Source organism: Lycium barbarum, chromosome 4, assembly GCF_019175385.1.
Source record: "Lycium barbarum isolate Lr01 chromosome 4, ASM1917538v2, whole genome shotgun sequence".
NCBI lineage: Eukaryota > Viridiplantae > Streptophyta > Magnoliopsida > Solanales > Solanaceae > Lycium > Lycium barbarum.
This window is the reverse complement of record NC_083340.1, coordinates 130,225,843-130,239,112: the sequence shown is the minus strand read 5'-3', so window position 1 is coordinate 130,239,112 and position 13,270 is coordinate 130,225,843. Positions and strand designations below refer to the sequence as shown.

General features: G+C 39.5%; 1 protein-coding gene across 2 annotated transcripts; it reads left to right on the top strand.

The window, feature by feature from the left end:
* Positions 1-369: 369 nt before the first annotated feature.
* On the top strand, positions 370-6,941 carry LOC132636471 (proton pump-interactor 1-like). 2 transcript variants are annotated; one of them, XM_060353351.1, is made up of 10 exons: positions 406-731; positions 2,010-2,376; positions 3,231-3,425; positions 3,525-3,716; positions 4,062-4,241; positions 4,374-4,568; positions 5,223-5,321; positions 5,393-5,539; positions 5,895-6,287; positions 6,356-6,941. In XM_060353351.1, exons 2-10 carry the CDS (start codon positions 2,020-2,022, stop codon positions 6,665-6,667), a joined length of 2,070 nt encoding a protein of 689 aa, XP_060209334.1. In that variant the 5' UTR covers positions 406-731; positions 2,010-2,019; the 3' UTR covers positions 6,668-6,941. The 2 variants fall into 2 exon arrangements, with proteins under 2 accessions (XP_060209333.1, XP_060209334.1); XM_060353350.1 differs by having other exon boundaries at positions 370-505; positions 5,895-6,941.
* The last annotated feature ends 6,329 nt before the right edge of the window (positions 6,942-13,270 follow it).

The following is a 13,270-nucleotide window of genomic DNA, read 5'->3' as shown; positions in this document are numbered from 1 at the left end:
AATATAACATAAAAATTCGGTTCTGAAAAAAATTTGGCTATTATAGAGATGATGTTATATGAGAATGTCATTAAAAGTTCAAATATGCCACTGAACTTAACAAAATGGCTCATATATGTCACTCGTAAAATGAAGGGTTTAGATAATGACATGTGGAAAAATCTGATAGTATTAGAGTTATGTTAATAAGTAAGGGCATATATGACCCAAAATGGTAACGGTAGTTACATTTTTCGACCAAATTATTAACGAGTGGTATGAATGAGTCTTTTTCAGATAGTTCCATCACATATTTAAGCTTTTTACCTTTAATCTAAGCCTTTAAAATTTATACACAAGTGTCATTCATCCAAGTGCCCCCCTATGTAAGCCTATACACTTGCACCTCTATCTCTGTTTAGTTTCTGTCTCACATCTCTCACAAAACAGAGAAGGGAGAGAAGAGAGGTGTCACTTGTTTGTCTCTCAATCTCTCTTTCTCTCACATTTTGTTCCAAACGAAAGGGTACACTCTATTTATAATCTCTGTCCATTGTTTTCCCTTGCCACTCTCCTCTATACATTCTTCATTTTCAATCCATTTCCACATTTCTGTTTCTTCCTTTCTTCACTCCTTAAGTATTTTTTTCTATAAATAAAAAAAAGACAAAAAAAAAAAAATCATATTTTCTTTTTTCTGGTGTGCGATCATTTCCTTTTTCTTCCTTCCGTACTGATCTTGATCCTTCAAGGTGACCCTCGTTCCTTTTTTTGTTAAAATTTAGTGAAATTGATTTGGTTTTTGCATGGATGATTTTTTTCAATCATATAATGGTGCTTTGATATATGATGAGTCTTGGCAATTGAATTTTGTTTGGAATAATCTTCTGCTTTAGCTTGCACTATTGCATGTGTCCATTGTTTTGTTATCATTCAGCCCCACTTGTACATATATTTATATGCAATGTTTATTCTTTAATAAAAAGATTAATCGTTCATGTTATCTCTGATGTGATTCATAAATATATTAAGGTTTTATGGGATTTTTCCTGTTTTCATTTATTCTTATTCCTATTTATGTTTCTGGAGGTATCCTTGCTTGGTGTTTTCTTAACTATTTTGTTTGTCTTGCTCACGTTTCTGAGATCTTGTACTAAATTTTGCTTCGACTCAGTAACTAATTTTTATAATTTATCTGGTAGGTATCTTAGAGGAGGTATGATTCAAAGATCTTGAATTTCATTTTTTATTTTCATTTCCTCTGCATTTGGCAAAAGGTGCAAGTTACAGACGTTGAGGATAATAAGAGAATGTCACTTGAAATGGTTTGGTCATGTCTTTTGTCGACCTCTAGATGCACCAGTCTGTAGGTGTGAAAAGTCATGGTAAATAAATAAAGGTGTTAAAAGGGGACATTATAGATGTAATATATGGAAGGAAGTAGTCTTGAAAGACCTACAATCTCTCAGAATCCATACAACCTAACGAAAAATAGGGCACAATGGAAGAAAAAGATACAAAGGCGACACCAATTTGTTGAAATTATATGTTAAGCATGTTGGTACGTTTACAGAAGGTCCTACGTTTTTGTAGGAGTCTTTAGTTCCATCAAAGATATAAAAAATACAAAGAACTCTTAGTATTTGTTGCATCTTTAGTTTCATTTTTATGGTTTTGGTCTAAGACGAACCTAATGGAGCAACATGATAAATGAGGATTCATATAATAGATCCCAACTTTTGCTTGAGATTGAAGCGTAGTTGGGTTTGTGTTGTCCTCTGCATTTGGCATAGCCAGTTGTAGATGAATGCAGTAACTATTACTTACATATGAAGTTCAATGTGAATAGGTTTTGTTACTTAGAGACTTTTGTTTGCGTTTCTTTTCTCCGTGAGGTGCTCTTGTGTCCCTTGGGCACAGTTTTATTCTCCAGTGAGTTGGAAATTAATATGTAAAATTATGTTAATATTGTTCTGTATCACTTGCTTCAGGATATAAGAGTTGAAGGCTGATTTTGGTTTGTTTTTCAGGATTTGAGACATGGAATCTCAGTTAGCTCATGTTTCAGTTGAAACTGTAAGTGAAAAGAACAAACTTCCGAAGGAAAATCAGAAAATGAAGAATCATGGTGTAGAGGTTAATGAGCCGATAAAATTTGGCTCTCATGGTATTAAAGAATCAATTAAGGAGGAAGGGAAAAAAGCTCCTGCGATCGGCCTCCGGAAGGATGCTGTTGAGGACTGGCCTGAACCTAAGCAGATCCATTCTTTCTACATTATTAGATATCGGCGATATGAAGACCCAAAACTGAAGCCCAAATTTGATCAGGCAGAAAAAGAGCTACAGAAAATGAACAAAGAAAGATCTCAAATTATCGAAAAATTGCGGGCCAAGAGGGTAAGTTTTGTCCATAAGTCTTCTTTCAGCTGAACTTTGCAAGAACATATAAGTTGTAACACCACATGTACATATTGTTGTAAGCATCATTGGTTTACTTTATCAGTGGGAGACATTGATTTGAAAGTATGAGCTTAAAAGTCCTGTTATGCTGATGACGAGAACTCTCATATCTAAATTCCAAAAGAAAACTTTGATGAATGGTGAATGTTCAAGCATAAAGGCCATGTGGTTTCCAGGTCACAATAGGCGCAGGTCTTAGTTTCAGATTATTTAATATGTCATTTGCTGCCTTCTAACTACAACTTTAATACTCAATATTCATGTGCGTTTTTAAATATGTACCCACATTGTTTTGAATAATGATCCCCTCTCATCATCTCTCAACATCAAGAGCAGTTAGCAATCGATTTAATAATTTTAGCTCAACAGCAGCAAGCTTTGCAAAATGCTAGTTTGATATTAACTTTTACCAAGGACTGCCAAGAATTATTTAGATGTGTCCAAAATGTTTGTTGAAGTGTGTGTGACCATCTCATCTAAGCTTAAGCTGTTAGAGAGAGCACACTTTTATGTTCTTAATCATATTCTCAACACGCCCCCTCATGTGGGGGCCAGATTCTTCTTTCATTGGCCAAGCACGTGGAAGTTCTTTTTGATAATGCGTGGTGGTGAGATTTGATCCCAGAATCTCTCTGCCTTCTCTGATACCTTATTGAAGTGTGTGGCCATCTCATCTAAAAGCTTAAGCGGTTAGGGAGAGCACACTTTAATTGTCTTAATTAAATACTCAACAACTATTGTTTTCAGAGATCTTGATGAAAATAATTAAACAACTCATCAATAATTTGCAGGCAGAACGATCAGGGTTGATAGGCCAAAGGCAATCTGTGAGTGCTGAGAATCAGGAGTTTTGGACAGTAATTGATGGGAAGAGAAAGGAAATGGAACCTCTGCAGGATGCCCTCGGCAAGCTCCGTGGTCCTAGGAAAGCTGGAAGAGAGGGGAGTTCTAGTCTGTGTTCATCAGAGGAGGAGCTTGATAAATTTGTAAGCTCTACTCTCTTTCTTCTTTCAGCTTCTTAGGTTTTCTTTTCTCCCTTCATGAAAACCACCTAATTGTAATTCTTATATTTGGAAATCAATTAGATTAAGAGTCTGCAGTATCGCATTCAGCATGAAAAAATTCCTCTGAATGAAGAGAAGCAAATTCTTAGAGAAATTAAACGACTTGAAGGAACAAGGGCAGAGGTAAGAGAACGTATGGGCAAGCTCCGTGTTCCTAGGAAAGCTGGGAGAGAGGGCAGTTCATGTTCATCTGAGGAGGAGCTTGATAATCTTGTAAGTTCTAGTCTCTTTCATTACAAAAACGAAACTGAAATTAACTACAAAGTTCGTTGTTAATCCGTCGATAAATTGCTTGTAGCTAACAGAACTTTTTGAGAATATGTCGGTAATCCATTGCTAAATAGGATTAGCGACGGATTTTGCTGCTTAGATATAGAATTTGTCCATCGCTAATACCTGGTTTTTTTTAGTAGTGGTTGTTCTTTTAGCTTCTTAGGTTTTCTTTTCTCCCTTCATTTTCCTTTGCTGTTCTGCTACATTTTCTTCTTATCTTCATCAGGTCAGCAATTGAAAACCACCTAACGTTAAGTGTTATATTTTTATTTCAAAATCAATTAGATTAAGAGTCTGCAGTACTGCATTCAACATGAAAGCATTCCTCTGACTGAAGAGAAGAAAATTCTTAGAGAAATCAAACGACTCGAAGGAACAAGGGGAGAGGTAAGAGAAAATATGGCTATGAGGGCACAGATTCAGGATTCAATGGGTGAAAAAGAAACAATCCAAAAGCAGGTTAAGGTAAGGTCAGACCTTTTTTGTATACTTGTGCAGCTGTGAAATATCAAGTTTTCTGACCTTAAGAATGATCCTTGGTTTTCCCTAGAATGCCGTTGTTAACTAACAAACACTCGATATTTTGGTGTACTATAGCTTATAAGTGGTAACCTTGATGGGGTTCGGAAGGAGCAACAGGCGGTTAAGGCCAAGCTAAAGGTACTAGATGATCAGCTCGATGCCAATACCAGCCAGATTAAGTCTTTGGATGAGGAGTTGAAGGAATTAACAAAGAAGAGGGACAAAGCTTTTGTAAATGTTCAGGAATTGAGAAATCAACGCGAAGAAGGGGTATGATGTTTTCTCCAAGTCCATTGCATTGTTCTGTAGTTTTGCTAGATAAGTAGTTATGGAGTATATGTTATGCATCTGATTAGATCTCATTTATTCCAATGGTGAATGTTCAGTAGATCTATTTGGTCATGAAACACCTCAATTGCTATGTATTTCATTGACACCAGCTGAAATTGATGAGGGATCTGAATTCTCCTCAGTCTCTCAGAATTGTAGTTGCGTAAGGAAGTTACTTAATTAAGATGCCTTTCTCTAACTGTTAGAAAGATTTCTTTTGTGATTATAGATAGATATTACTGTAAAATGATGATAGGAGAGTTGTCAGGAACCTTAAGAAATGACGGCAGCTGATTAAATTAAGCATATGGGAGAACTACTAGCTTGCAAGTGTTGAACATATCTAGAGATTCTACACATTATACTATCAGAATATCCATTCTTTTTGATGTTTTATGAGTAAAGTAACCCTCATGATGTATTGCAATTGAACACTCTCTTTGGATGAGAACTCAAAATAGAAAGATATACAGTTTCGATATATGATGTAAAGGCTGAAACTTCCTGGTAATATCCTAGTATAATGCAAGCATGAAAGAGAATTGTTTTGTGTATTTTACGGTCTTTATAATCAATGTCGTTAAATTTTCTCAGAACGCTCCTTTCTACCAAAACTTTGCACTGTTGCAAAAAGCAAAACTGCTAGCAGATAAGAAGGATGTCGAAGCCCTTAAACAACTCACACTTACTGAGGTACCTTAGTTCTGTCTTTTAGTTGCTAAATTTGAAGTATTTCATGTAACAATAATTTATTTTGTTTTCAGGTCGATAAATTTATATCCCTATTTAGTGGTAGTAAGCCCTTTCGGGATGACTATGAGAGGAGAATTTTGACATCACTTGATATTAGGCAGTTGAGCAGGGATGGCAGGATGAGGAACCCTGATGAGAAACCTCTGGTCTTACCACAGGTAGGGGTGTCAAATGGTCTGGTCAAAATAAATGACCAGCCAAAACGTTACTGGGACTGAAATGGGCTAAAAGCGGTCATAACCCAACTCACATAATTCGTACCAATTGTTGATTTAAATTTTTGTTATTTTATAATTTTTTGAGTACCTAATAAAACCCTTTTTCTTTATTATGACTATATATAACATATCAAACAAAAAAAATCCTTTGAAATTTTTTTTTGACAAGGTTTCTCATGGATCAATGTGGACTAGATATCAGCTCAATTTTTTGATGGGCTGAAATGAGTTGGCTTGAGCAAATAAATGGGCAGGTCATGTTTTCATGGGCTAATTTTGCCACCCCTAATCGCAGGCACAGACTGTTTCACAGTCTGAGATTGTCGAGAAAACTAATGCTAGACCAAAAAAGGAAGAATCAGTGCCGCCTGCTCAAAATGTAAACAAAGACAAGAATACCAAGAAGCCAAAAGATGCAAGTAGCAAAGTTACAGAAAGTACCACAGAAAAGTACATCTTTCATGTTGAAGAGGAGATCCATGGTTTAGAAAATAAACCGAAAAGCAAGGAATATGATGAGGCAAGGTTAAAGGAAATGAAGAAAGAGGAGGAGATTGCAAAAAATCGGCAGGCAATGGAGAGGAAGAAGAAGTTGGCAGAGAAAGCAGCTGCCAAAGCAGCAAGAAAAGCTCAGAAAGAAGCTGAAAGGAAAAAGCTCAAGGAAATTATCCTTATCATTCTATCATTAGTTTTTGGTTTTGCGTCTAAGGAAGTTACATTAGCTATGGACTTATATAGCATCTTTACTCCTTACAGGAACTTGAGAAGAAGGCGAAGAAGAAGGCTGGAGCTTCTGTTCCTGGTCAGGAGTCTACTGAGGAACCAAGTGAAACAGCTGCAGAGGTTGCTGAGGAAGACAAGGAGGAGGAAAAGGTTGAAACATCAGTTGCACCTAAGCTCAAGGACCCGAAAGGGAAGACTGTCAGGCATCGACCGACGCGTGCAAAAGGCACGGAGATTTCTAAAACTATACTAAAGCGCAAAAAGGCAATCAACTATTGGCTATGGGCTGCTCCTGCTGCTCTTGTAGTTCCGCTACTTCTAGTAGCATACACATATCTTCTCTAGGATATGATGAAAGTCAAAAGTAGAGGAGGGAAACTTGGTATTGCTTACAGTGTTGCAATAGCAAGGTCTGTTTTTGTAATCTTAAGTCAAGCTTATTTTTTCGCATCCTTGACTGAGGATGGAAAAGTTATAATGTTGCTGGTAGAGAAGTCGTCCGCAGATGCTTACAGAAAGGGTAACTATGCATGTTGGATTTTGTCTGTGTAGTTTCAAGTTTTGACATTTGCTTAAAGATTTTCATCTTGGCATTAATTGTAAACAATTAAGTTCTTTATGATCTGCCTACATTCTGTTTATTAACCTAGGAGTGCACCCCTTTTGTTATGTGGAGTGAAGTATGCCCATACTTCTGTTCGAGTTTGCCTTCATGTTGGTTTGCATAGTAAAGAAAGTGAATAAAACCATTCATTCGCAACCAATGCCATAGCGGACGCTCTATCTAAAAACCATTAGTATTTCTTTCAGGCCAGTAGAGGGAACCTTCTGCACGAAAGGAAAAGGAAGCGGCTGATCAAGAAATGCTAAGAGAAGAGGAATGGTTAGTTCCTTTTCTTTTGGCCAAGTGGTAAGATAGTGTCTCGCGAGTTTTGGTCTGCTATTAAGAGGTTTGAGTCCTTCCGTCCCAGATCCCTTCTTCTCGCTTCAACCTAAAATTTACAGACCAGTCTTGTTCTTTCTTCATTGAGTAGCCCTTTTCATTGACAGTTCGACGTTGAAATCTTTAAAGTTCTTACTAGTTAGCTCAGAGCTTTCACTCCCTTACAGATGTGAAAATCCTTGTTTGAATTGTTATGGGAACTTTCCTTCCTTCTTTCGATTTTGTTTGCATTCAAAGTCTTGGAATGCGAGTTTATTTACTTTGAAATAGCTCCTAAGGGAAGATGTCTTCTCGAAGTTTTCTGACTCTAGTAAGGTTCCTACATCTATATATAGAGAGAGGTTACGGTACGAAAGGAGGATTTCATAGCGCAACGTCGTGGTTGGTGCATTCCTCTTTCTTCTACAAGAAGACTACAGGACAAAAGAATAAATTCTAACATGGAATAAAGAGTAATTCCATTGTCATTTGAAGATTGGAAGATAGTGAAGATCGACTTCCTTTAAATATTATTAACGATGTGGTTAATCCCATTGTTTTAAGTCTCTGAATTGGTTGTAAGAAAAAGTCTTCTTATAAGTAAGGGGCACGAAAGGTATAACATAGTTATCAGTAAGACAATGCCTTTTTCTGTTTCTATTTCCGACATATGATCAGAAGGAACTCTAGACACAGCTTGAACATGCCGATTGCGCATGTCGGAAGTCAAAAACAGTGAGTAGCTTCTTAGTCTCATCCGAGGGTTTTTTTTTTTTTTTTCTTCCCCTCCCATTTTAGGAGGATTTATAGTGTTTCCACACTTCCCCTCCAGCATGACTCGAACCCAGGACCTACCGGTCGTGGGTGAAGGTGCTTAACCACTGAGCCATCCCTCACTTTTAATCTCCTTACTTACTGTTTTTTTCTTTAGGAAAAAAAAAGGGGTTAATTTAGGCTCCTTCAATGTCATTGTGTAGATGTGTTAGCGGTAGTATGAGCCCTCTATCCCACGCCTCTAACCAACAAGTGTGGTTTGCTACTAGTTCTACCAAAATCTTTCATTTGAGTGAGAAACGTCACCTTTCGTTTCCTTTCCTTTTGGTTTATTCTTTTAGTCCGCAAGTAATTAGCACTCTTCTCTTATTGATTATGCGGGGCAATGACATTCTACATGAAGTATATCTCAAACAAATTAGCACTCTTAGATTGGGCTAGGCCTTTTCAGTTAAGGAATAATTGCTTCTTATAAGATCTATTTATTGATAATAACTACCCTTTTAGTTATTTATATTTAGTAACTAATTTACTTTTCTAATTTACCATTCATAGCTATATCAGTAACTATACACATACATGATTAAACAAATCTCTTAATAATAGGCATTAACTATTATTAAAATTGGTTCCATAATTTTAGCTTCTCTTTCCTTCTTCAACCATGATTCTCCTTCACTCTTCGCTTTCCTTCTTCAACCATGTTCCATTCCATTCTTCCACTAAATCCTAAACCTTAAACCCTTAATTATTTTTGTTTTCATTAATTAATATGTATGTAATTTGTGTATTTGAAGCAGTGATACATATGTTTGCATGTTTTTGTGTATTTGAACCAGTGATTAACTGTTTATCGAATACACATACATTCAATTTTGTATATGAATGTTTTATGTACTGGTGTATTTGAAAAAGTGACGTATTTTGTTGTATGTGTTTGTGTATTTGAAATAATGATCAACTGCGAATAAAATATACAGTCATTTAAATTCGTTTATGAATATTTCTATGTATTTATGTATTTGAATCAGTGATGCATGTGTTTGCATGTTTTTGTGTATTTGAACCAATGAGTGACGTATTTTGTTTGTATGTATTTGTGTATTTGAATAGTGATGAACTGCGAATCTAATACACAGTCATTTAAATTCGTTTATGAATGTTTGAAGGTATTTGTGTATTTCAATTTTTCAATAAAAACCTAAATACAACTGTTTTTTTAAGTGTTTTGAAGTTACAAATCATGTATTTTTCGAATTGCCGGTTGAATGATCGTAGTCTCTGTTTTTGTGTTTCCTTCTATTATTAATGTTTTTGAATTTTGAATTTAGTTACAAAAAGAAGGGAAGAGAGAAGGGAAATCATGGTTGGAGAAAGAAATGGAAGCTAAAATTATGGAGCAAAATTTACCTAATCAAAAGAAGGGAAGAGAAAAAGATATTAAAAAAATTATTATTATGTCTATTAATGAACACCGTTATGATTTGAAGACCTTCAAATACACGCGTTCAAATACATAAACTAATGAAATGGTAGCTACATATCGTAATATTGAAAATGATAGCTATTAATGGTGAGAATCTATAATAAGGTAGTTATTTTTGTAAGTTTACCTTCAGTTAATAGTGGTTGGTTATGGTGGCTGGTGATTGTCGGTAGTGATATGTATTTGTAATGGTAAGTGGTGGTGATAATGATAAATGGCAATAACAACGGATTGGATGATAGGTATGTTTATCCCGAATTCGGATAATCAATTGAATTTATAAGTGGGTATAGGATATGTGCTTAGATCTCAATATATCGTAGGGAAATGGAGTGTATGAACGTTATGTAGCAAAACAATTGATGAAGTGTATTAATGTTTGTTAAATGACATGCAATACTTGTTTGAATAAACACAATGGAAATGACAATAATTGTTGCGGACCGAGTTGGATATTTGAGAGAGATTGTATATATGTTTTTCTATTACAAGTGTTTTTGGAAAATGAAGAAGCCAACCCCTTTAAAGGAGAGGGATGAGCTCTATTTATAGTGTTGCCTCTATGGGCTTCATACAATACTAATCATTAAAAAGTAAGAGAAAGGACAGCTCTGAGTGGGTTAGGTTAGCCGTACTGTCTGACACACGCATGGCTGGTGGTTGACCATGGCAGGACGCTACCGACGCGTGACTCACGCGCAACGGCTCTTCCGGACCAATGATCACGGATAGTCGGACTAACGGCCTCGACCGACCTGGTGTTGAAGAAACCAGACCAAATGGTGTCTCTGCTTAGCTCCGGTCCAAACGTTCCTCCGGTTCAGAATAAGAGTCTTCATGTATACTCTCGTCCTCTTCTTCCTTCGGTTCCTCGTTTCACTGGTTTGACTCATATCTGGTTTTTACCGTATACAGATAGTCCCCACACTTTCCGGATCATTGATCTATCGGAGTAACGGGAAGTGGATGAATCATGAAACTGGTGACTCCATCAGCTCGTCGTTGTCTTCTCATTTTGGCGGGAACGGTTGCGTCACGTCTTCTTTTTCATCGGCTACGTGTCTTATCCCGGATGGTCTGTCCTGACAACCGCCGCTCGCACATCGTTTCGAGTCGCCTCTTATTAATTATGGGGACACGTGGCTTCCCCTGATTGGCCGGCATCGGTAACCGCTCCATTCCCGTGCCTATATAAGGCTCTTCGCTCTTTCATTTCATCATTTTACGATCCATTGCCCCTTCACTTTCACTCTTTGCTGCGTTCCTTATCCTTCAACATAAATTTGTTGCCAATTCATCACTCACACCACGTGAAAAGAAGCAAACTTGTTACCACCTTTGCTAACTGCTCTTACTCGAGTGTCGCTGCTTCTTGTTCTGCCATTTTCTTGGTCCGTCTGTTTCCTTACTCTTTTTCACTTCCTTCCAGAATCCACTCAATCCCTTCTTTTCATATTTCAAAAAATGTCTGAAACCACTTCCCATGACATTCCCTCGGTTTCATCCCCGGGAATCGAGGCCGTATCTCCGGTTAAAGCAAAGAGCTCCTTCGAGCCTACAACCTCGGATATCATACCGGCCAAATTCAACTTCAACAAGGACCTCGAGGTTGAAAAACCTTCGTCGGTCGACAGGGGGTTCGATGTGAGGCGATACCCCTCCTCCATTACCGAGGATAAGCTCGACCTGGTCTGGGCTGACTGCGGGTAGCATACGCGTTCGGTTCAAGTTTTCGCCCCTGGGCCAGACGAATCAGTCACCGACCACTGGAAAGGCTTTTTGTACGTTTATACCTACCCCTTTACTCTCAAACTCGACCCTCCGATCGACCAGGTCATCTTAGATATGTGTCGGGCTTACGGCGTGACCTTGGCCCAAAATGATCCGATTGTTGGGAGGGTCGTGGCGTGCCTCAGGCTACTGGCCAATAACGCTGAGAAAGAGTTCACGTTGGCCCACCTGATACGCCTATATTCCCCGAGACTATTCCAGGGTGGCGTAATAAAGTTAGCAAAACGCAGCCGGAACCCTTTTTTCTCGAAGATGGATGAAGACAGAGACCGAGGCTGGTTGGAGCGGTTCGTCCAGGTGCGGACCTCGGACATCAGTCCGAATGATTTCATGTCCTTCCCGGAAGAGTGGAACAACAAGCGTAAGCCTGAACTTCGAGTTATTGCCTTTGTATGTTTTGTCATTCTTCGGTCTTATTGTCTCACTACTTTTCTTATTTTTATTAGCCAATGGATACATTCCTTCGGTCGTCCGCAACCTTCATGAATGGGTCACGGCACTCCTCAGCCAGTATGACCACCACAACCGGACATGGGCCCACTTGTCACGCGGCCGATGGGTAGCCCAAAACCGCCGTAGCGCTTTGCCTCTACCCCTGTTCACTGCATTTTTCACTATCCGTACTCATCGTCTCTTCGGCTTTCAGGTTTGCCCAAGGGCTCGGTGGATCCAAGACTGGAGTCGACGGCTGAAACCACAACGTCGGCATCCGAGTTTGATACAGTGGGTGCATCTCGTGCCCTTGCAGCTGCTTCTACTGCCAAAAGAAAGAGGCCCTCGGAGAGAGGGCAAAAGTCGAAAAAGAGGGCGAGGAGTGTCGCCCGGACCTCACGGGATGAAGCAGAGCCCGATATCATTATTCGGAGAGTTGATGCCGATTCTCCCATGGCTCCGATCCCGGAGGAGGCTGTCGCCGTGTCACCTCTTGTTCCTGCTGCCGAAGGGCTTCTGATTCCGGTCTCACAAATAGGTGCAGAAGAAATTCTTTCCCCGGCTCCTTTAAGGTCGATTGACTTTGTCGACGTTACAGGTGAAACTTCTTCTGAAGAAGCTCCCCTGCAAAGAACAAAGAGATCCGGGGAGGCGGCCGTGCTGAAGTCGGTCAAAAGATCGGGCCGGTCTCGGAGACCTAAATCCCCGTCGACATTGATCTGACGCCTGAGCACGAGCCTGCCGCAACTGCGGATCCCCCGAGCATTGCCGAAGATATTGAAGCTGCTCCAAGTTCTTCCACTCCGGCTCCGAGGCCTGACGAGTTCGATGATATGTTCTCGGGCACCCTTCCTGCTACCGGCGAGGCTTCGGGATTTGGGCATCTCCCTATTCCTCGAGCCACGAGATCGGCCAGCCGGACTTCCGAATCCGGGGCTATGGATAGCTTGGTGCGTATCTTTCCAGCCCCAAGTGTGGAGCCGAGGAGAACGAGATCGGTTACGGTCACCGTCCCTGAAGACTGTAGCTTTCTTTCTCGCCCGGTGGGTGTGGCGAGCTATCTGAGGCCCCTTGTCTCAGATTCGAACAAGCGCAAGATGACCGGGGTTTCCTGGCAGTGCCTTATGAACGAGGGTATGCACGCAGGCAACAGGGTAAGATCTTTTTTTTTTTTCTGTTTTCGCGTAGTTTTACTGAAAGTTTCCACTCTGTTTTGTCCAGCTTTTAACTTGCTTTATTTTCAGAGTGTGGTGCTTGCCAACGAAGCCTTCGTCCGATCCCAGCAAGAGATGGACGATCTTAAGGTCCAACTGGATGCCCAGGGCCGGGAACCGGAGAAGTATCTGGTCCTCCTTCAGGAGAAAGAGGAGGAGTTGAACCGGGCGATTGCCCTTTCCAACCTCCGACCCGAGCTTGACCCGGAAAAGGCCGAAAATACTCAGTTGAAAAGTGAGCTGGCCGCAATGACCGAATATAATCGGAGTCTCGAAGTTGACAGTATCGGCCTTAGCCGAGAAAACGCTCAAATTTCCTCGAGGATTGG

What these genes read in the sequence shown, in the direction of transcription:
- LOC132636471 (XM_060353351.1), top strand. Translation starts at nt 2,020, where the DNA reads ATGGAATCTCAGTTAGCTCATGTTTCAGTTGAAACTGTAAGTGAAAAG. An exon ending in AGGAGGAGCTTGATAAATTT is followed by an intron (nt 3,426 to 3,524) that starts GTAAGCTCTACT and finishes GAAATCAATTAG; the next exon opens with ATTAAGAGTCTGCAGTATCG. An exon ending in TCCTTATCATTCTATCATTA is followed by an intron (nt 6,288 to 6,355) that starts GTTTTTGGTTTT and finishes TACTCCTTACAG; the next exon opens with GAACTTGAGAAGAAGGCGAA.